This window comes from Solanum pennellii, chromosome 11 (assembly GCF_001406875.1).
Source record: "Solanum pennellii chromosome 11, SPENNV200".
Taxonomy (NCBI): domain Eukaryota; kingdom Viridiplantae; phylum Streptophyta; class Magnoliopsida; order Solanales; family Solanaceae; genus Solanum; species Solanum pennellii.
Window position 1 is genome coordinate 7,843,515 of NC_028647.1, and position 25,180 is coordinate 7,868,694.

General features: G+C 35.0%; 1 protein-coding gene across 1 annotated transcript; it reads left to right on the top strand.

The window, feature by feature from the left end:
- The first annotated feature begins 4,057 nt into the window (after positions 1 to 4,057).
- Positions 4,058 to 23,797, top strand: LOC107004550. Its single transcript, XM_015202783.2, has 19 exons — positions 4,058 to 5,659; positions 9,086 to 9,171; positions 9,385 to 9,768; positions 10,157 to 10,240; positions 10,374 to 10,754; positions 14,466 to 14,526; positions 17,276 to 17,402; positions 17,506 to 17,597; positions 17,678 to 17,923; positions 18,103 to 18,350; positions 18,481 to 18,699; positions 18,770 to 18,997; positions 19,094 to 19,147; positions 19,266 to 19,331; positions 19,417 to 19,557; positions 19,649 to 19,702; positions 21,219 to 21,278; positions 22,700 to 23,092; positions 23,239 to 23,797. Exons 1-19 carry the CDS (start codon positions 4,339 to 4,341, stop codon positions 23,404 to 23,406), a joined length of 4,413 nt encoding a protein of 1,470 aa, XP_015058269.1. The 5' UTR covers positions 4,058 to 4,338; the 3' UTR covers positions 23,407 to 23,797.
- The last annotated feature ends 1,383 nt before the right edge of the window (positions 23,798 to 25,180 follow it).

Here is a 25,180-nt window from a genome sequence, read left to right on the forward strand (position 1 = left end):
TCGTCTTCAACTCAACCGCAACTCTAGCCAGTCTTCATCAAGCCAGATTTCAGGGTGAGCTATTGCTTCTAGCTTGGACTGGATCTTCCTCTTCATGTCTTGATGCCTTGAGATTCCGGCATGGACTAGCTTTTTACTTATTTTAGCTTCTTAGATACTCTTAGATTAGTAATTTGAGGATAGATGTTCTTGTGGTGATGACTTCCAGGTTTTGGGAATAAATAGTATTGAGTTTTTATAAGTTATTTAATCGATTTCCATTAATGAGTTTAAAGTCTTCCGCATTATATTTTGTTATTGATGGTTGAAATGTTGGGGATTAGATTGGTTGGTTCGCTCACATAGTAGGATAAGTGTGGGTGCCAGTCGCGGCCCGTTTTGGGTCGTGACACTCTACCATGGATGGTGTAACCACTTTTTAATCTATTGATTTTTAGTTATTCAACTTTTATCTTATTAAAACATTCAATCGACTAGTGATATCCAAAAATTAAAGGAATGTAGTGAGATGGTTAGTATTGTATTAAACCTTAATTAAAAGTTTGAGGTTCAAATGTTGGATTGAACTCAATGAATTACCCTTCAAAGTAGGATGGATCCATAATAATCAAATATTAAATAAAGGGAAAATGCACAATTACCCCCTCAACCGAAGCTCGAAATCCCAGAGACACACTTATACTATACTAAGGTCCTATTACCCCCCTGAACTTATTTTAGAAGTAATTTTCTACCTTTTTTCAGCCTACGTGGCACTATCTTTAAAAATAAAAGTCAACCAACAATGGGCCCACAAAATAGTGCCACGTAGGCTGAAAAGGGGTAAAAAATTATTAATAAAATAAGTTCAAGGGGGTAATATGACCTTAATATAGTATAAGTGTGTCTCTGAGATTTCGGACATAGGTTGAGGGGGTACTTGTGCATTATCCCTTAAATAAATAATTATCTCTTTATAAAAATTAGATTGAAAGTTGCAAAAAAAAAATACTCCTTCCTTTTAAAAAAGAATAATATCCTTTCCTTTTTATTTCGTTTAAAAAAGAATGACATCTTCCTTTTTTTGGTAACAACTTTCCACGTGGCTTTAAGACCACAAGATTAAAGGATAATTTTATACATTTGACATAACTTTATTTTAGAATCACATAATCAAAAGTCTTTTTTAATTTTTTAAACTTCGTGCCAAGTCAAACTAGACAATTTTTTTATGAAGGAGTAATGTTTTAACCATATTTATAGAAACGTAAACAACAAATTATGCCTTTTGGCTATAAAAGTAATACATACACTGCAATTGATTTTGAATAAGGGACATGCCAAGACATTCTTTAATCCAAATTATTTGAGTGTCATACGTTATTTCATTGAACTTAAAGAGATGTTTTTTAAAATTTAAATTAACTTATCAATTATATAAGATGTATAATATTTTAATTTTTTGTATGTAGATGCCTTGATGAATAAAATGTTTGTACCATTTTTGGGAAATACAATGAAATAATTACCTCTCTTTTCTAAAGACTTTGGTGATAAATAACTACAGTAAAATGAAGAATTACTAACAAAATTCATAAACACTTAGAATCAAATCTTTTTGATTTTAACACTAAAAAAATAATTCATTTCATCCTTGGATAAAATATTCTTGACAATTTATCGTTGGATTGCACCCACTCGAAAACACTTGTATTATCAAATGTTTAAAAGTAAATTATTGACGTAGTTCTCCACCGGGCATAGCGCGGAAAATTTACCTAGTATAATCTATAAATTGTACTGCATCGTATCTTTAACTAATTTCTCATATTTTTCTTTAACAATATTATCTTTATTCGTCAATTTTGAGCATTCATCAAAGTTCGTCCAAAAAAATTTCTACTATGAATTTATTGAAATCAAATCAACACATTGCAATTTTCGCTTTATATTATCATATTCAAATTTTGTCGTAACCTCCTTTTTTATATGAAATTTTACTTTCTTACACATTTTGTAATTCGAATCGATCTAAATCACATAATCTTTAAGTTAGAGTCAATTCTTAAATGTTCACCCAAGTTAAGGAAATTGCATTGAAATATCATTTATGTTTCATTTAGGACCAAAATATCACCCAACTATCACTATTTTCCTCCAAATATACTTGACACTTCAAAAGCATCACTCTCTCCTAGTCGGCATGACATGTCATTAAAGTATTTTTTTAATAATAGACTAATTTAATTCATTAAACTCATTTAACTAAAATAATGATCATATTATTTTTAATTTTTTTTATTAATTTATTAAGAATAAATTTTCATACTTAATTTTTTTTATCAGAATTAAACTTTTTATTTTTTTATGTTATGCAGAATACATTTTTAAAACGTACTATAATCTCATTAATTTTGAATAGTTATAAACACATACATTCAAAAAATATTGATATACAAATCACTCAAATGCTAATTTACTTCAATTAATCACAAATTGTATAATGAATCAATAAAATTGACGGCCGATTAATTATTAAAAAAAAACTATTTGGGTGCTTTGAAATCCATATATATTTACAATATATCTTTTTTTAAAAAGAAAATAGTAAGTGAATAATATTTATAGAAAATAAAATTTTAATCTTTATTTATCAGTATATTAATCGCATATAATATATATATTATTGAATTAAATTAGGAAATTCAATTAATTATTAGTTCATTTACTGATGTTTAGTTGTATGAAAAGTTATAATATAATATAATATAGAATAAAAGAATAAAAAAAAAGTTAAATAATAGTTTTCTCCTTCTTACCAATTTTTTTGTCAACCTTACAAATTTATTAATACTTTTATAAAACAAATTGCTTAAAATTTTAAAATAATTTAGTTAGGAATTTTAAAATTATCAGGCAATAAGTGTACACATAGATTTTTTCATCATTGAATTTTGTTTAGTGACAATATATAGAGTAACTAGACTTTTTAAATTATTTTTCTTATAATCTTCATAAATTCTCATGTAATTTATATATTTATTTTGTAGAGACATAAGTTTGATGAATTAAATAGGTCTATTGTTTTTTAAAATGATGATTTAATGAGAGAGCATATGAACTAGAATTTGAGGAGACTTTTGAGGTATTTAGTATTTCTAATAGATAAAAAATATAATATTATTCATTTTTTCTTTTCAAAAAAATAATATCAGAAGCATGAATTGCACAACACACAATTAGTATTATTGTGATATTTAATTGATCTTTAATATTATTGATTTATTATACAACTTATGATTAATTAATATAAATTAGTGTTAATTAATGATTTGTATATCAATATTCTTTTGAATGTATGTGTCTATAAGTATCCAAAATTGATAAAATTATAGTACATTTTAAAAAATTATTCTTCATAACATAAAAATATAAAAAGTTTAATTATGATAAAAGATTTTAAATATAAAAATTTATTCTTAATAAACTAATAATTTATTTTTTAAAATAATATGACTATCATTTAAGTTAAATGTGATTAATGAATTAAATTAGTCTATTATTAAAAAAAAACTTTAATGACATGTCATGCCAACTAAGAGAGAATGACGATATTTAAGTACCAAGTATATTTGGAGGAAAAAATAGTGATAGTTGGGTGATATTTTGGTCCTAAATAAAACATAAATGATATTTCAAATCAATTCTCTTAATTTGAATGACCATTTAGGGAATTGACTCTTTTAAATTACCTCACCTATAAATTTAACCGTATATTTTTAGAAGTTTAATAATATTGTCTCATTAAAATTGTAAATTAATATTACAAAAATTTATAATCTCGTGATAACTTAATTTGCGAACCAATCAATAATAGTAAAGGCGGTAAAATTAAAGAATCCGATACGAATTCTCATGCAAAAAGGTCAAAAAAAATATTCGTCCTCCTACCCACTATATGCCATTTGCCATGTCTCTTTTTCTTATTTAAAAAATAGCCCCAACTGTATTTATTATTTTTATTATTTATAACTACTTTAAAAACCGAAACTAAAATTAAAAACATCACACTTCTCTCTCTCTAACGTTCATCCGAAAATCCCGATTCTTCCAAAAAAAAAAAAAAAAAAACAAATCAAAAAAAGAAAAAAAACGGATCCAAAAAACATGCCCCGATAAAAATAACAACAAACCCTAACCCTAGCTTTCCTATTTCGCACGAACGAAGGGACTCTCTTCTCTCATCAACAACATCTTTCTCTGTTTCTATCCTCCATAGGAATTACAAATCTCAGAGCGTTTATCTGTATTGTATCGCTGTAGATTTGTTAAGGTTTTTCAGGTTGTCGGTGGTGATGTATGTTGCAAGGGTGGTTGTGGAAGTGGATGGTGGCGGCGGCGATGACTGGTGGTGATGGTGGAGGGAGATGTCAGCGGCGGAGGAAGATGATGGTAAGGAATAACGAAGGGGAGGAAAAGAAGCCATGTTCAATATCTCTTGTACCTAGGGTTTCGGAAAACGAAATTACGGAAAAGCCCTCAAAGTTGGAGAAAATTACGGAACTGCCACAACAAATTGGGAATGGGATAGACTTTTATACACAGGCAAGAAAATCTTTGTCTCTGCGTTGTCCTTTTGATTCTGAGGATTCTAATTCTCAGTCACAGCCATCTTCTTCCTCTACTCGGCACCTTACTTTACCTAATAACTTAGCTCAGTTGTTAAATAAGAGTTCTGATAGTAGAAAACGGCATAAGAAGTCTCATGCAGGGACTGAAACTAAGAAGAAGTCGTCTTCCCGGCAAAAGGGGGGTCGGAATAGTGGATTCTGGGATGATGTGGAGGAATACTTTCGTGTCTTAACTGTGGAAGATATTGATAGATGGTATAAACTTCGGTCTTGTGAGTTTTTGGGTAATGATCAGAAATTATTGTACATTCCTACGTTTGAGAATGTGGGCAGTGCAGTGAATGATAGTGGGATGATGGCTAAAGAAGAGAAGGAGAATGAGCAATTTATGGACGTTGACAGTGAAGGAGTAAAGGAAATTGAATTGTCTAAAGAAGAAAATGATGGAAATGTGAAGCCCTGTTCGTCCCCCTCTTTGCCTTTCAGTGGGTTGGAATGGCTATTAGGTTCTAGGAATAAGATATATATTGCCTCTGAACGACCTTCAAAGAAAAGGAAGCTTTTGGGTGGAGATGCAGGATTGGAGAAGCTTCTAGTTGCTCGCCCTGTAGAAGGGTCAGATTCATTTTGTCACTATTGTAGTTTAGGTGACCATGGTGATGTGCTGAACAGACTGATTGTTTGTAGTTCTTGTAGTATCACTGTTCATCAGAGATGCTATGGTGTGCAGGACGATGTTGATGGCACTTGGTTGTGTTCTTGGTGCAAGCAAAATAATGAGGCGGTAAGTATTGACAAGCCATGCGTTCTTTGCCCAAAAAGCGGTGGTGCTCTGAAACCTTGTAGGAAAAGAGGTCTGGGAAGTGAAGAATCTTCTGGACTGGAGTTTGTTCACTTGTTTTGTTGTCAGTGGATGCCTGAGGTATTTGTTGAGAATACTAGGATCATGGAACCGATATTGAATGTTGATGGCATAAAGGATACACGGAAGAAGTTAATTTGTTATCTGTGCAAGGTGAAACATGGGGCGTGTGTTCGGTGCAGTAATGGTATGTCTTGCTGCTTCCTTTCTTTACCATTCCTGCATTTCTTCGTTTGATGATTTTCTCGAAGATGTTTGGTTTGGTTAATTGGAAGCTACTATTTGACATAGTTAAAAGTCTTTCTATTTATAGTCAGTGACTTCGTTGTTTGCATATTTGACATTCTTGTATGTACTTATATCAGTTTTCTTGGGCTTTTATCTTATTTTATCAATCATTTGTAATTCTGCAAGAATTAAGAAGAAATAAATCTTATTTGGTTGCAGTGTTCATTCTTTTTTGATTGCCGTGTTCATTCTCCACTTCATCCACTCTGTTCCTACAACTCATGAAAAAGGTTTTAGATCTTTCCTTATGTTCTCTTCTTGAAACACGGCTTTGGAGTTACAATGTAGGATAGCTGGATAGAGCAACACCAATGTTATTCAGTAATGAACTTGATATACCTGTTATTTTTCTGAAATGTACTTGGGGCTGTTGACTTCCATTGGTTAAGAGAAACTGGAAACTTTCTGCAGATTATACTTTTTTTTGTTCCTCTTTCCTTTCTGTTTCCCATTTTCTGTCTGGGGAGAGTTGGGGTGCTTTTCACAAAAATATATTTGGGTCATACTATATGAGAAGGTCACTGGATCAGAGACTTTGATCATTAAATATCTAGGTTACAACCCAAAATTGAAGCTGTAGTTGCTGATAAACTTCTAAGCAGTCCCTAGAATAGCTTTACTGGTTACATCAGTCTATGTAGAGAACTTTCTTTTCAGCGATGAGAATTTGTGTGGTGTCGACCACTCAAAGGCTTTCTGCAATTTGAAGGGGATCTGTAGTAGTTTCTTTTTGATGAGATGGTTCAGAGATTACAACAATAACATACTCAGTGTAAACCCACAAAGTAGGGTCTGGGGAGGGTAGAGCGTATGCAGACCTTACCCACTACCCTAGAGGTAGAGATGCTGTAGATGGTTGAAGAGAGGCTATAAGTTTAAGGTCTGCGTACTCTTTGTCCTCCTCAGACATCACTTGTGGAATTACGCTGGCTTATGTTGGTGTTAGATTACACCCAAAAGTCAAAACCAATAAGCAATTGTATTTAAGCTGTTGGACACACTAATGATTTCTCTTAGAGCATCGCACATTTCTTTCATTCCATGTATTACAACATATAGACACGGACGCTGCACGAAATCCTTTTTAATGGTTTTATTAATACCCCTGGAGCTTTAGTAGCTCTTTGACTGTGTTTGGAATACCAATAGTGATCTTGAAACAATATAAGAATAATGTCCAAATTTGTCCGACCACTGAGCAATGAAATAATATGTGGCTGCCAGTTTCCACTCCTCAAGGATTCTCGTTTAACTCAGACACTTTATAATTGTGAATTTCTAGTCATTAACTGGAGAAATCCTGTCTATTATCCTAAAACAGTAAGGAGTGTAGATCGTTTAGCTTGAGCTTGGGTGGTTTATGATCATGATCAATTTGTTTTGGATATATATACTCAATACCCAGTTTGAAAAAACTTCCAAGTTTGTGCTTGAATTAAGTGAAATGTTCCAAGTATGTTCGTGAATAGTTTGGGCCAGCTTTGCTCTTGTTCTTATATTAAATGGCCTACATATTCCCTTAGATGCAAATGGAGCATTAGTTGGGTCTGATTAGCGTCTAATCATTTTGATTTGCAACTTGGACTCCACGATTTCTTCACAAGGCTAACTATTAATGCAGGGCATATCTACCACTTTGCAGAATTTAGGGACAACCCTTTTTCCTTTATTTTTTCCCTTCAAGTTTTTATCATTCACTCTTTCAGAAAGGTGAACAATCACCTCATCACTTATCTAAGAGCTCTTCTCCACCGCAAAACCAACACCTTTAAACATCCCCCTTTTATCACCCATGTCTTAACTCAAGTTCTTTCTCAAACTATCTCCAACCTATGTATTCTTAGATGGTGTTCTTAGTATTGTTATTTTTGTGCCTTTTTTTCGGTGGGTCTGGTTGATGAAGGTTGTTTTTGGTGGTGAACGATTCCTTTGGTGGGTTCTATGGTAGTAAGAAGGTAGTTGGCGATTTTTTTTCTCTTTGGGAAAGGCTGCTGATGGGGAACGGTGATGATTTATGGTGCTTGTTTGTCAGCTAGTGGTACTTTTACGCGAGGGGTGTTGTTGTTTTTGGGTTTGGTCTCTAGTGGAGCTTTTTTCGTGGGTCTCACGTGGCCATTTTCTTAGAAGGGTTCTGCACAGGGGCAAGAAAGGAGAGTGGAATAGGGTTTACTGGTGGATTTTTGGCCCTTTTCGAACCAGGTCCAAGCACTTCATATTTTTTTTGGGCGTCCGAAGATTCAATCGGGACCAATGGATGAATGAGGTTATGGAGGATCTGTGGAATGGATGTGAGAGACCAAAGCTTTTGTTATATAATGGCAATGGAGTGAGAAAAGAAAGATGGTGAGAGTTTGCTGCCTTCTCTTTTTCTGCTAGTGTTGTTTTTAGAAAAAAAAGGGGGGGGGGTCGAGAGGAGTTATTTTGTGGTGGTTTTTGCATAGAAGGTGGCTCAATGAGGTGTTTTTTTGAAAGATGAAACAATGAGTGAAAGGAAATAAGGGGGAAAGGTGTCAAGTTTGCCTTTAAACTTTGCAGATGTTATAGATGTACTCTTTGTTACCCATGTGGACCAGTGTTGTCCAAAGTGAGAAGCGTCAAAAAGCTCTGAGGTCCGAATGGGTCTTTAAGTCCAAATCACAAATAAAATGAGGGCTTCTATAGAAAGAAGGGCAAACAGGAAAAAAATACAAATATATATATTTTTAGTCAAGGATAATATATACAAGTATGAATAAACAATCTATAGACAAAGAAATTGATTTATCATAGTAAAATGAAATACTAATTGCTTAGCGTCACTGCTGCAGAAAACACTCTTTCACAAGGAAAAGTTTTTGTCTTAGAGCCTTATTGACGACACTGAAGCGCACATTTTGCAGATGGCGTTTTACACACCTTTTCTGTAAAAATACTATTATGGTTGCATCCTTAGAAGAGTTTTTCATCAACGATGTAATGTAATTTCAAACTACCAAGGCAAACTATTTGCACAGCAATGCAATTTCAGCAACTGAGACATTTAGTAGTTTCTATCTGGCTTAGTCAGACACTGAATTGTGTGCAATTGGTGATTTTATTTCTCCAGTTTCATGTGACGTTGCTAAATATTTTGATAGAGTCTTGTAGAGGTGGAATATTAAAAAAGAAAACTGCATTATGGGTCTACCTTTGCCCCTCTTAAAGAACTCCTATCATGTACCTTGCTTGGAGAGAGAAGGAAAACCAAATAAACTTATAGATTCAGTCTGAAAATCATTCGTTCTACACTATTTCTGTAGACTTCCAGGGCTTGTTCTTTGTTAACTTCTTTTCTTAATGATTGTAGGAGCTTGTAGGACTTCTTTCCATCCTATATGTGCCAGGGAAGCAAGCCACAGAATGGAGATATGGGGCAAACTTGGATGTGATGATGTGAGCTCTTGTTATCTGTTTTTTTAAATTCTTGTTCTTCCTGTGGTGGTTCTTTTTATCTGTAATATTGAACTGATAATCCTTTTCTGATTTCGGTTTTCGAGTTGATGTTATTTTATACTAAATGTACTTTGATCCTTCATTTTGTAACATCATCTTGATTTAAAGTGTCTTCCTTGTTACTCTTTACCTACTTATTTCCAATGCTTTTAGGTTGAATTACGTGCATTCTGCTCGAAGCATTCAGATCTCCAGATCAGCAGTAGCAGTCAACAAGGTAAAGGATCTGCAGTAGACGTTGTTTCTTGCTCCACAGATAACAATCAGTTGGCTGGATCAGTCACAGCCAAATCACACAAGTTAAAGCTTGGCTTAAGAAATGGAGACAAAATGTTGTTGCACACGGACAGTTCCAGCTCAGGTTTGGATAAGTTGAATGATGATGGATTACAAAAGGAAGGGCTGCTGGAGAAGGGCTTGAATCTTAGACACCAAACAGAATACGGTGTTCCACAGCAGCCTATTAATAGGGACTTGTGTGAAAACAAAGATGGTGATGTGGCTGATCCTGTAGATTTTACCATGATATTGAAAAAGGTATTGTCTCATCTAGGCTAAGTAGCAAGCGTACATTCACATACTCAGAGATCATGTTGGCAAATCTTGAAAACTGTGATGAAATGATATACCGATATATTAGTCTTTGCATCATTGTATGTGTGGTTTTTTTGTATTAACACAATTCAATGAATGCCCATTGGAGGTGCAGAAATGTCCAAGTAGATATCAGTTTCTGTCAATATGAAAATTAAATAAGATACGATGGTCTGTTTGACAATGGTGATTGATTTTATTCTGGAAGTATATACCCCATAGATTTTGGTATCTGTACTTTTAATATGGAGAACCTTTTTTTCTTCTTTGATTCTAGTTTTATGTGCCATTTAAATTTATAAAATACTGAATATATTCATTCTTTTTGTAGTTAATAGAGCAGAAAAAGGTTGATGTAAAAGATGTTGCTGTGGAGATTGGTGTACCTTCAGATTTGTTGGCCTCGATGCTCAATGTAATTTTCTTTGTTCTTGTATTCTCCTCTATACTTATTGTGTGTTATGCACATGATAAGAAGCTCAAGAATTCTCTCTTGAAGATGAGTTGATTTCTTTTTGATAATGCACTGATACTTCTGCTAATTGCAGGATGGTAAAATCGTTCCTGACATACGGTCCAAGGTAGCTAAGTGGTTGAAGAATCATGCTTATATTGGAAGTTTACACAGAACTTTAAAAGTCAAAATTAAATCCACAAAAGCCCCAAAAGTTGGGGCTGGTGTAGTGGATGATTTGGATTCCATTAAAGTAACTGAACCCGAGATTACGGACTCTGTACCCGTGAAATCTGTACCACCTCGAAGAAGAACCAAAAACAATGTCAGGGTTGTGAAAGATGGTGAATCACTTTGTTCATCTAAGGAGATGGTAAACATTGATGGAGCAGCAGCAGATGATGCTAAAACTAGTGTGGATGGAAGGGAAGATTCAAGTTGTCCAAGAGAGCTTCTGTCTGCTGGCGTACAGAAGGTATGATAAATATTTATGATTTTGTTGATCTTGATTATTTAATCATATTTTTAATTGAGATCAATTGAATATAATGTGATATGGGATCAGTTTTACTGAGTTGGTTATATGCTACTTCTATTATTTGATTTTCTTATATGTCTATAATTAAACCAAACATATTGGTTGCTTCTAGGCCTCATTTGTTTTCATTAAGATTGAGATGTATGAATCTGGATGCATAGCTGAATATCAAGATGTGTCATTAAGATTTTAGATGTTTGAGCATTAAGATGATGTATTAAGATGCACTACATAATTACGACTATTCGTTTTCTCTGCACCTGAATTGTTTTTATTTAAAGCTTAATGAATATACAATATAAATAAAATACGAAATTAATCTAATACTATATCAATTAAATATTAAAAAATTATACCACAATTATAATGGTGGTTGTTGGTGCTGATTGTAAATGATGGTGACAACTCACTATGTCACTTTGGTGATTGGGTGGGATTGTGGTTGTGGTGATCGGTAGTGGCGGGGTGTGGTAGTTGACAATGTTGGGCGATGACAATGGTGGTAGTTAGAGGTGAAGATGGATAGAGTAGTGATGAACTACGTGTCATCTTTGTAGAGACCTTTGAACAGACATCTAAATGATATTGAGGCATGCATGGACATGATTTGAAATCTGATTGATTTGAGTTTGAAGTTCTGTTTGGACATGCAATTTGGATCTCTTAAGTTGTATTTTTCTCATAAACATGAAAACATCACAAGTTGTGAAAAATATCAACATTATTCCAATTTTTAGACAATCATACCAAACGAGTAAACCATAGTTCATAAATATAAGATATTGGTATATCTAAGGCGCCATATTTATAATGTGCATATCTTCACGTTCCTTTTCTAAATATAAATAAATAAATGTTTAGGATTACGAACTTTCAAATATACATTAGTTTATAAAGATCCATTAGCAGCAATAGTAGTAAATAGGTATTCTTTAATATAAATCCTTTTGACATGGTACAAACAATCTCTGCACGCCAAACATGTTTTTTTGTTGCAAAATATTAACTTCTGGGTCAAGTTTTTACATTTTTAAAAAATTGAAATTGCAATTTGATATCTCAAATTCTTTTTTTGGGGGATAATTTACAATTTGAAATATCGATTCCAAGTCACATGTCCTAACACTGAATCAAACCGTGATCCGATTCGCATGTCCAAACTCCTACTAAGACTTTGTTTCATGATCTTAATCATTCAGATCTTTTAGACGCATAAAGTGATTGCAAAATTTTAAAAAACAAATAAACGTACTTAATTATTAAGATTTGAATGTTCAAAACAAACAAATTTAATGACTGAAATCTTAATGATGAAGATTAATACCTTCATCAAGTGCAACCAAATGAGGCCTTAGTTTGGTTGGGCTGAGATTGTTGCATTTCTGCCACCTTTTGGCAAAGTAGGCACTAAGCCAATGAGCAATCACCATCCTTTTGTCAGCTCAACAATGAGCAAGCCCCATCCTGTCGCCAACTTGATAGCCATAGGAGGTTGGTAGAGATGATTTACTTTCTTTGGGAAGCATGAACTTAAAAGAATCTAAAGTTTCATGATTGGCTTTGATATGAGCATTTAGCCAATGAGCAAGTCATCACATCGTCAGCTCGTCAACAAGCAAGCGAATGAGCAAGGCCAATCTTGTCGTCAGCTCGATGGGGAGTTGGTAGAGATGAATACTTTCTCTGGTAACCATCAAACTAAAAACAAGCCAAACTTTCATGAGAGTGACTTTGACACGACATTCATTTGAGATTGACTATATGTTGTGTGCTAAGGTTAAGGTTTAGGAAACTGCACATTAGTTGCTTAAGTATAGGTTCTTTTTTCTTCCAGTTAAGGCTTTGGTATGAATCACATTGATAAGGCATTTCAGATTAAATGAAAATCAGTGAATTTGATAACGGATTGAGAGAAAAGACTAAAGGTGCAAAAATGAGCCAACCTAAGCTGCGAAAAGTTGTTACCTATTGAGCATGATGACATGGCTCAGAAATGCAACACTGTAGAATGATATCCTTATGATTACAGTATTCTGATTTGTATTATGATCTTAGGGCTCAAGTTGTTGGGGGCTGGCTGTTAAGCGTGGACAAGATAATTTGAGTAGGAACCGTTAGTATCTTTTAGGTTTGATGGTAGCTAGCTAGCTATAGATGTAGTTTGTGTCATGCAATTTTCTTTGGAAGGTTATTTCCTCTTTTTGACATCTCTTCTGGTTGTCTGCACTTCAATAGAAGCACATGTGAGCCGTGGTGATGAGTGATAGATATCATAGAAGATTATTTTGAGTAGGAACCGTTAGTATCTTTTAGGTTTGATGGTAGCTAGCTAGCTATAGATGTAGTTTGTGTCATGCAATTTTCTTTGGAAGGTTATTTCCTCTTTTTGACGTCTCTTCTGGTTGTCTGCACTTCAATAGAAGCACACGTGAGCCGTGGTGATGAGTGATAGATATCATTGAAGATGTATAGTGATATTATGGTGTTACTCTTGCTCTTATACCTCATTCCGAAAAGGATGATGGGCTCTTAAAATTCAAGGGTTAGAGCAGGCAATACTTGTTGGGAATTCGGACATTGTGATTCCTCAAGGTTTTTGAAATAATATTTTGGAAACAACTTAAAAAGTTCTCTTACCTCACGATATTATAATCTTAAAATGCTTAGGATATGCTTGACAAAATGTTGTAGAAGAGAACCAAAATAATAGAAGTGTCATATTATAATGATTTTCTATTTCTAATTCCTCATTGTCAAGAAGAGGTATAATGGAGCTTTCGTTCTCCTTCTGATTCTTCACATTGTTCAGATTTTGACTGTTTTTGCCACTGATGTTGTTAATGCTCATGTTGAACATCACAAAGGTGAAGACCCACAAGTTGGATGACTGTCTTTTGAAGTAAGAAACAATAGTTCTATCTCTATCCTACCTACAAATTTGCAAATGTGAGGCCAATTTACGATATCTCTCACCCTAATCTATGATTATCATCAGTAACCAATTCACCACAACTCTCGCACTGTTCCTATAACTATCAATAGTAAGGAGTGGATATACAGTCCACAATCTCTGGAACTCTTATTTTTCTTCATAATTCCTTTCAGTGGTCTCACACATCGTATGGATGTTGCCTTCCGGGAAACAGATACACCTTGACTCTTCCCTATATTTTTCCAAAATGTGTTGCAGACATGTTACAACCATTTTCCACAAAGCACCTTCATGATTCTTGTCTAGATTAGCTTGATGAGATCAATTTTGAGACCTTTGACCTCTGCGGAAAATTCTCCTGATGGGTCTACATTCTCAATTTTTGACGTTGTAATTATTTTCCTTGTTTAGGTATTTGTAATTTGGTATCTGTAATATGGGTATTTGGTTTTTAAAATACTTGAAAAATAATTCCATTCGAACATGGTTAAACAGAAATTGCCCCATTAAAGATCTTCGTTGAATCTTCTAATAATCTTAGATATCTTTACGTGTTTGGTATGCTCTTTTGATGATTTGGATTTTCTTGAGGGACACCTAGATTTTGTTACCTGTTGAATGATTTAGTCAGTGATTGCATCATTTCTTCTTATTAAGTGGTGTAGCTTTTAAATAGTTTAGAGGTAATATTCTTTCTTATCCTGTCTCCCATACAGGTTATGCTCGCGACTATTCCCTCAAAAGCAACTCTAGCAGGCGATCCCAATGATGATGAAGGTTCGCATTATCGATTACTTATTTTTGTACGCATGTTAAGAATATGTAGTTTAACCTTCATATTTCATAGGGGCATTACTGTTCTTATTCATATTTTTTCTTGCTGAAATATTATGTCAATTGTCAAGATTCTTGAGATGAATAAAGGTCTTTATCTACTTACATTTGTGGGCGAATAGAGAATACCTATTGTATAGATAGACGGCAGTTTAAACACCTATGAATGATTATGGTTTCATAAACAACTTGTACATACTTTTGACTCTGGTTTGGTGTTTAGTAATGGAATTTTGAATTAAAAATAACATAAAATGAATAAATAGTCTGGCTTACAATGAGGTTGGAATCAATATAATGGTTTGAGTCCTCGCAGGGACAAAAATGTTTGGTGATTTTGTCCCCACCTTGGTGAGTAGAGTTACAACGTTACATGATAGTTGGCTTAGTGTGATGTGCAGAATGACACCAAGCAATGAATCTTTGAAAATGGTAACTTTAAAAATGTTCAGGTCACATCTGGTCATCTTGTTGGAACTTCTGAAATGACTATTTTAGTTTTTAGATAACAGTAGTATATGGGAACCGGGGAGGACCCACCCTATGTCATGGGGTATCGACCGACATTGTTTCGTTGATTGCAGCGCGAATGTAATGATCATTCTCTCAAGCGCGGCCCGGTTTCGAGCCCTGGTGAGGCAGAATTCGGCTTTATTTTTGAAACATTTTTTTAAGAGAAAAGTTCAATTTTATAGGGATTCAAACCTCCAACTTCCTATTTATAATCAAATTAGGCTAAATTAAACGAATTGCACTAGAATATTTAGTACTCCCTCCGTCCCATTTTATGTGGCAACATTTGACCGGGCGCGGAGTTTAAGAAATAAATGAAGGCTTTGAAATGTTTATCAAATTGTCCTTCAAAAGTAGACTCACTTTTCTTTCTCCTCATAAATGTATTTGAGTACTATTTTAAATTAAGTGGGACCAACAAGGGTAAAAAAGAAATTATACCTTTAAATACTTACCATATAAGGAAATGTGACATTCTTTTTGGGACTGACAAAAAAGGAAATGGTGCCACATAAAATGGGACGGACGGAGTACTTAGTACTATCTCCATTATTCAATGAGGCGATTATCAATACATTTCAAATTTGAAAACTCGTCAAGGAAAGTTTAGTAGTTTACTTGACTTGAGTTTTATTAGTACGTTTCAAATAGTTTTTTACACCTCTTACTAAAAATCCTGCGCATGCCATTGCACCTCGACTATTTCCACTGGGTACCTGAATTACTGTATCAGCCATCACTACATATTTTTTTTGATGAACTAAAAAATGTTTTCATTGAAGGCATCAAGAAGATGCAAGTTACTTGCAAAAGTAGAAGCAAAAACAGGTGGAACGAAATCACCTAACCTATTTTTTATGTGGGGATATGAATCCTTGTCTCCTATGGTCTTCTATATAAATTCATCGACTGCTATGCCACATCTTTGTGTGCTTTGATTCTAATATTATATTTCTTTTTAGAGAGACCAATTTTTAATTTATTCTAAGTTTCCTGTATCCGGCATTTTGGCCAATTTTTGAAATGATAACTAATGACGATTAAATTAATTTTAGTTGGACAAAATCATATATTCATATTTATTTTATTTTAAACTCGTGTAGCAGCATATCTATCGTATAGTATTGTTGAAAGAGTGTGTTCTTCCAGAATAAAGATGAAATGTTAAAGAGAATTCAAAATATGGTGTAATAGTTAATAGGTTTAAGATGATAAAATATAAAGGTATGGGAAGAGTCTTTTGTTTATCTATCTTCTCGCGTATACTTCTTGTATATTGGATTTATCTTTTCCCCCTTGGGTATTGGACCATGTAAAATAGGTGGTTACTTGTGAAGCTAATGCATGACCTTGCCAGGTGGGTCCTCAATAAAAAGTTTCAAAGGCTATCATGCTACCAACTAAATTTACAACATTTGCTTAGGAAACTTCCCGCATTAGATGTTGAGTTGGGATAGTTTAGGTTCATCTTTATTTTCTCGATGGTAGTTTATGAGTTTGGAACCAAATCCACTTGTGATAAAATCTGGAAAGGTGACCGTCATTTCGTTATCTTTAACAGTTCCGGTTAATTTATGTTAATGAAGTGGAATGAGCCTAACTTAACCTGAAGGCTAGCTCATGAGAGGAGGATTGCCCAAGGCCAGAGTCCATGTTCTCATCCCAAAAATGATGTGAGACTCCAACAAGACCATATAAATAGACCACTCAGACTGTCATGAATGAAGAATCCCACATTGGTGATGGGTGGGTTTCCTTATTATGGGTTGAATAATCCTCACTCCTTGAGCTAGCTTTGGGGTTGAGTTAGAGGCCCAAGGTCCATCTCTTTATCATAGTATTAGAGACAAAGCAAGACCCGTCCCAATTCATCGTTTCTGATGTTGGGCCATCCGTCTTTTGTTGATTGTTTTTTTTGCTCAAATGTCTAATCTTCGATATTTGGTGGTGGTGATGGTGTTTTAATGCCACATCACTCATGGGGATGGAACATGGACTTTTTATATGGCCTTGGGCAATCCTCCTCTCATGTGCTAGCTTTTGGAGTTGAGTTGGCCCAAGGTTCGTTTCTTTAACAATTTCAATGTCATTGATGAACTAATATTAAGCACTAACTATGCATGTTTTACTGCTCTTATGTCATCCTCAAAAAGTTAATATGTGAATGATTTGGCTGCAGTGCCAATCAATTGCCTTGACAATGGTCAAGTGGAGCAGGGTGCTTTATCTGATCAGAATCTTGCGACAGTTGCTGATATGAGTAGCACTATTTCTTCGGTTTCTTTCAATCACTTACCAGATGTCCCGTGAGCATTCCATTTTATATCTTTTGGCTGACTTGTGGCTACTTTTGGGCTACAAATGTGTTAACTATTGGACTTTACCAGCATTTACATTTTCTTCATGCAGTACGCGGGAAAATTTCCATAGCTCTCACATTCACCCTTTTATTCAACTTAGGTTAAGGCAAATGGAGAGCGGTGTCGGTGTCCCTTTGGATGGTAATGTTTGGGATTTTATGGTAAAAGCTCAAGGATGTAACTTTTATATTTAACATTCATGTTATTTTTCATGCTCACAGATTTGAGACAAGGTGAGGTTTCTCAGATTGAAGCATCTTCCAGTTCAGGAATCTGCTGCAGTCAACATTCACAACATTCAACTTCTGGCGACCTCTTCAAAATGAATGGTGCTTGCTCTGAACAGTTGGTAAAGGCGAGTGCTATGGGCCTGCTGGAGCTTTCACCAGCAGATGAGGTGGAAGGAGAGCTCGTCTATTACCAGCACAGACTGCTTTGTAATGCTGTTGCAAGGAAACGTTTTAGTGGTCTCTTCTATAATCCCTCTTCCTTAATATCGTGCATGATAACATTATTGCTACCTTCTGTTGTGAGTGTTGTATGAGGACTGCAGACTATAACTTGCACCTATTGTTGTGCTTTTACATGCGCTAGAACTCATGATATTGTTATTGAATTAATCTATGCTCTTTTAATTTCTTTGCAGATAATTTAATTGTTAAGGTTGTGAATAGTCTCCAACAGGAGACTGATGCTTCTAGGCAACGAGAATGGGATGCTGTGTTAGTTAGCCAGTATCTTTATGAGCTTAGAGAAGCCAAAAAGCAAGGAAGGAAAGAAAAACGACATAAGGAGGCACAGACTGTACTGGCTGCTGCAACTGCTGCAGCTGCTGCATCGTCTAGGATTTCATCATTGAGGAAAGATAATATAGAAGAATCCGTGCATCAGGAGGTTGTAAATCTATTCATGTTAGGACTTTGAGTCACTTAAACAGTATTAACAACTATTTCGTAATTTCAGTCATAGTTTTCATCATACTGAATGTGTTTGTTTTCCCCCATCTGTGCTGGATGTTTTGAAGATGAATGCTACCAATGAAAGACTTAGGCTTTCTTCCCAACAGAATCCTCGGGTCAAGGAGACGCTTTCAAGGCCGACTGCTATGCGCATATTACCAGAAACTAACTCTGATCTTGTCCAGTTAAGTTCAGATATTTCGAAAGACCATGCCAGAACTTGTGATGTGTGCAGACGGTCCGAGACCATTCTAAATCCTATCTTAGTTTGTACCAGCTGTAAGGTAGGAAGCGCTACTCCTACTGTTTATCCTTTATTAATCTTTTCCTAAGTTCAATTTCCCTTGTTCATAGGTTGCTGTTCACTTGGATTGCTATCGAAGTGTGAGAAACTCAACAGGTCCTTGGTACTGTGAACTATGCGAGGAGTTATTGTCATCCGGCGGCTCTGGAGCTCAAGGTTCTCATCTTTCGGAGAAGGAGAAACCTTGTTTTGTAGCAGAATGTGAGTTATGTGGCGGTACTGCTGGTGCTTTTAGAAAGTCAAATGATGGTCAATGGGTTCACGCCTTCTGTGCTGAAGTAAATTATGATCTTCATGTTTGAGTATTTATCATTCGCACTAGCTTTATATATTCATTGCATTGATGATCACTCTAATTTCTGTTTCTTCTGTAGTGGGCCTTTGAATCAACATTCAGAAGAGGACAAGTACATCCAATTGAGGGTCTGGTATGTGTTTTAACAGAATAAAGAATGTCTTTTGCTCATTTTTTGTGTTTAGGTCTGGAAAGCTGGACCAGGATAGTCGCTGTAATAGTTACTGTATTACTTATTGTGATAATGACAGGCAACTGTCCCCAAGGGTAATGATGTCTGCTTTGTTTGCCAGCGGAGAAAAGGTGTATGCACTAAGGTAGAAGATGTGGAAGGGCCTTTTTCCTTTTGATGTTGTGTTAAGCTTAGTCTGCCTATTTAAATTCTGCTTTTGTTATTTGCAGTGTAGTTATGGTCACTGTCATAGCACATTCCATCCCTCTTGTGCTAGAAGTGCTGGCTTGTTTTTAAGCATGAGAACTAATGGTGGCAAGCTGCAGCACAAAGCTTATTGCGACAAACATAGTTTGGAACAAAGACTTAAGGTTGGTCTTGTCTTTGTCAGTGGAATGATTGCAAGTTTCTTTAATGACTACTTCTTGTGTCGTATACTCATTTTGTGTCAAATGTGATCAGTCCGAGACTCAGAGACATGGGGTGGAAGAATTGAAGAGTCTGAAGCAAGTCAGGGTAAGTGATGATATTCTCCTGATTATTTGTCATGTTTCAATTTGCAGCAGTTGTCTTGCTGTTCAGTTCGTTTCATATAATATATGTTCTTTTTTCTTATTCAGTTATTTCACCTCCATGGCTAATTGATTCTCTGCTAAAACTTAATAGTTTATTTGATGTAGTGCTCGCTCTTAAAGTTGATGGTTGAGATGGGACATAGATATCTTCTTCATTGAAAGTTTAAATTGGAGAAATGAGACTTTATATTACCAGTTCACTATTATATTCCTATATATACTTAGCAATAGGTTACTCTTTAAGAGGGTGGCAAAGTGACCTGGTGATGTCTAGAAATTGGGGGCTGTTTGGGTTGTAAAAGATGAAAGGATCCCCAGTTCAAAAAAAAAAAAAAAGATAGATGAAAGGATCCCCAATCTTTGACCTTTTGAACTGTAGTCCTCTTTAGTTATTCACTTGCCGTTTTGTCCTTATAACTGTGACTAGCTATTTTTGCTACTACATTTGGTCTCAGCTTAGCATTATCAATAACCTGTTAGCATGGAGTGTATCAAAAGGAGAGATCGTTTGGAAGTGAGACGTATTTGAAGTCTGTTTAATATACAGATGCATGAGCATAAAAGTTACTAGAAACAAAAGTAATACTTTCAAAGTAGAGAATCTATAAAAATTCTGCTGGACTGAAGAAATATGAGACACAAGCAATTAGACACACCATGCCAAAGATGAAATTGTGTGCGACCCTTCTCTTTTTTTTTGTGGATGAATTAAGAGGTTGTATTAAGAAGCATCAAGAAGATGCAAGAATTTACATAGAGAAATAGGTGATAACTCCACGGCAAAAAAATATTTAGGTTCTGGGAGTTGAAACCTAAAGCAAGAACTCTAGACTGTTAAGCCATTGAGAGGGAACTTATGAAATCTAAAAGGGGAATGATATCATTTACAGGGAAGTTACCTGCAGGTAGCATGCTAGAATTTTGAATTCAATTATATACTGGATAATATTTGAACCTGAATCAGGTCGTAACCTGCAATTTCCCATTGATGTTTAAGTAGTTGATTGGGTCTTTTTTCTTTTTGCTGAAAATGAGTGATTCGATCAAAATCCTCTTTGAGACCTGGAAGGTGAATCACCTCTATTCATTATTTCCTGCTGTTGAGCTTGTTTCAGAACATGTGGTTGAAATCAAAGTAAAATGAGTACTAAAAGTTCTCCTGTTGACACCCCACCCCACCCTACCCCAAACTCCAACCCCCCTTTTTAGGGAACTTGTAATAACATTGTATTCAGGGTTTGGGTGCCATTCTGAAGTGGGAATATTATGTCTTGGCTTCCTAAATCCTTTGTGGTTATTCCCAGTCTGGGAAGGTCATTTTCATTATATCCTGCAGTTATGAGTTACTGTTTGCAATATGATATTGAAGCATTCTATTTCTGTCTATTATCAGCATGAACATACTTTTGATTTTAGAATGGCCAAAGATCCAAATCCTATCAAATTTTCCTGTGCAGGTCGAATTGGAGCGATTACGGCTGTTATGCGAAAGAATTGTCAAGCGAGAGAAGCTGAAGGTAGCCTTTGTTTTCTTTTCCACGCTCTTTGCAGATCATATGGCATAAATAGTCCTGAATACTGTTCCTGCATTTTTTCTGGTTGATATCACTATTAGCCGCTGCCTTGTCAAACTCATCACTTTTGTTATATTGCTGGTTAACACTATTTACTTATTCCATTTATTAGATATTGTTAGTATGGTGTCTTGTATTATTGCAATCTTATGACTGCATTGATTTTCGTTTGATGTGAATTAATTGATTACTTGGTAAGAAGAAATATTTTATTTGAGAGAAGATAAGTATTATTTATAGATATTGCAGGAAGTGTGCATGAATATTTACAACAGTAATACAGCCTTCACATCAGTGTCCTATCTATCATAGTATGGATTCTGATGTGTTTAATGAGTGGCCCAGAAATACCTTTTACGTATATTTACAATGGTAATACTACCTTCACATCAGTGTTCTATCTGTCACAGTATGGATTTTGATGTGCTTAATCAGTGGGCCAGGAATTCCTTTTTATGTATCATTGGGAAGTGCATTAACATGATAAGGTAGTTAAGCGGCAATCAATCTGATTTTCAATATCAAAATAGATGGAATAACTCTCCATTCCTAATCCCGAGTTATTGAGAAGTAAAAACAGACTGATTTTGGAAGTAAATGTTCTTGCATTTTTTGTTACTACACTAACAAAAGTAAGCTTCACTGAGATATTTTGTGAGTGCCTACATATTCACAAGGTAAGGGTAAGGCTGCTACAGCCCACCCTCCTAGACTTCTTGTGGGGATTACATTGGGTATGTTGTTTTTGTGCCTACCTATTCAGGAAGGGGCTTATATAGGCATTCACTGTAAAATTATTTATTTGAATATTTTATTTCCTATCAGACTAAGCATAGAAATCCAATCACTAGGATGAAGACTGGCGCCTACTAAAATAAAGGGGAGTAGGTTATGAAGACTAAAAAAATGAATTAAGGTGGATAATACGACATCATTTTACTTGGTCATTTTACGCAGTTACAAAGTTGAACATTTGTTTCGTCAATTTTAACAGCCCACCAGGCACTACATCATAGGCACATTGAGAGTGGAGATAATTGTACCCACGGATTCTGAATCACTAGCTAATTCCTCGTTATACCAAGTAGAACCATGGTAGGAAGAAACATTATGAGAAATGTCCATGAGAAATAGCTTCAAAGTGGATTTGCGTCCTCTGTTACAGGGTCCTTTTTTTCCCTTCCTTATATCGTAGTGGGACAATAGCAGGTGAACGTCTATCTGCTATTTGGTGTTTGTGTTACCTGGCAGATAAATGATGATATGCTTTCCATGCTTGAGAAGGGAGAAGGGTTCAGCTTCTTTTCTTTTATGCTATATGTTCTTCTGGTGTCATAGCTGATAGACGGTTCTTTGATTTGCAGCGTGAAGTAATCCTTTGCTCACATGATATTCTGGCTTCTAGTAGAGACAATGCTGTTTTATCTGCTCTGACCCGACACCCTTACTTCCAACCTGATGTTAGTTCAGATTCAGCTACTACAACTTCCATTAAAGGCTACACTGATGGCTATAAATCAGGCAGTGAAACAATACAAAGATCCGATGACATAACGGTAGACAGTGCTGTAGCAGGAAAACGGCGCATTAAGTTTCCCGTGTCTATGGACAATGATCAGAAGACTGATGATAGTTCTACATCACCCAACCCCGTCACACAAAAAACTGCACGAGCGTCATTTTCTGGGAAGCAAATCCCATATAGAGCTTCTTCGAATTCTACAGATCACGGGGACATGCGATTGAGATACAGAAAGGTAGAGTGATGTTTGATCTGATTTATTTGAATGACATACTTCCTAACAGGACATATCCACACTTTTAGTTGGATTTGTTGGTCAGATATTTGATATGCATATTTTTAGCTGGAATTTCAATCCTAACCAGTTTGTTGCATAAACAGCATATGGAAACTTTTGAGAAAGAGCTGGTAATGACTTCAGATCAAGCCTCCGTGAAGAACCAGCGATTACCTAAAGGGTATGTCTATGTCCCAATCCGGTGTCTTCCTAAGGAGGAGGAAGCTGCTCCAGACGAGTGTTCTGGAGAACCACTGGATCCTGATGGATAGGTTTAGGCCGAGTAATTGTAGGATTTCGGTACCTGTGTCTGGCAAGTTGCTGCTGGTACACCATTTTTATCTGAACCATCGGGAAGGATGCCCTATTTAAAGACGAGATGATGACAACAAGCGCCCTTCCAGGAGCCATCGAGATTAGGTTTGATTGTTGTATATTCAGAGCTTACTGTACAGTGGATCTTCAAGTGGTTTGAATGGCTCTGCCACAGTGGTTGTTTATTGTGAGTTGATTGGTGGCATTAGCTCTGCTTCTTGTAATTGTATACAGTAGTTAGAAGATCTCCCCTACTACTTAAGCTTTGTAAAGTTGTTGTAAATATTCTTACAATATTAATTGATAGCAATTAGCGCAGAGCAATGAGTTTTAAATTTTATCATCAAAGTTTCAGATTCTTTTAGTGTTCTCTTGTACCGGTTTCAGGTACCTGTCGTTGTGTGAATCTAGGGAGTGTTTTTCTTTGTTCTCACTAGTGGATTTTGTGCTTCTTTGTTCTCACTAGTGGATTTTGTGCGTTGCCGGCGCTTTAGACCATCTCCAATCCTACGCTAAATTTTACATCAAATTCTTTTTGCTGTTTTTTGAGTTTCAATTCAACACTAAATTTTACACCATTTTGGTGTGAATGGTGTTACACCAAATTTGGTGTAACATTACTCGTCACTCTATTCACTTTTTTTTTATTTGATTGAATATTAAAAGAAAGTGTTCTCATTCTCTTTAACTTTTTCTAGACTCTTCTTCCTTCAAGTTCATCTTCTTCAAAATGTATTGCCCTATTTCGATTTCCAAACTCAGGTCACTTTGTCGCCTGCTGCCCGCCGTTTGGGTGCTATTATTTTCACTTTTCTCCATCCATCCACAACATTTTATAGATTGTAAGTTTGTAATTTTATTTTTTGTAAGATTTTTTTATTTCTATTTCTTGAGTTCTTTTAAATTTCAACGAGTGATGATTGATTTCATATAAGACAAGAGTTTTGATTTTACCTGTTGCTAATTGTGGAGAGAACATTTTCATCAATGAAGCACATAAAAAATGAAGTGCGAAATAATATTGGTAATCAATATTTAAATGATTGACTAGTGAGTTACAAAGAGCGTGATATATTTATAAATGTTAGTAATGATGTCATTATCAACCATTTTCAGAATATGAAAACTTGTCGAGGACAATTGTAAATGAATGAGAATATCTTTAATATTATTGAAAGTTTTAAATTTGTTAACTTCATGCTTTTAGTGTGGAGTGTGGATTTGTAATATCTTATTATTTACTTTATTGATTGATTTATAATATATATAGAAAAGATGAATAATTTAATTAAATATAAAATTAATTTAATCGATAAGTCTATTTGGCACCCATGAGCTCTATATCCTAGATCCGCCACTGGCTGCAGCCTGCTTACGTTTTTAAGAAAAAGAAAGACTTCAACACATTTTTTAGGGAAAATAGCTCACACGTTTTTTTTTTATAATTCTTATTGATCAAATTAAATTATTGTCTTTGACTTTTCTTTTATCTGATTAAACATTAAAAAAAGTGTTCTCTTTCTCTTCAACTTTTTCCTAACCCTTCTTCCTTCAAGTTCAACTTCTTCAAAGTATATTGCCCTACTGCGATTTCCAAACTTAGGTCACTTTGGCCCCCGCTGCCCGCTGTTTTGGTGCTATTATTTTCACTTTTCTTCATCCATCCACAACCTTTCATAGATTGTAAGTTTGCAATTTTATTTTTATAAGATTTTTTTATTTCTCTTTCTT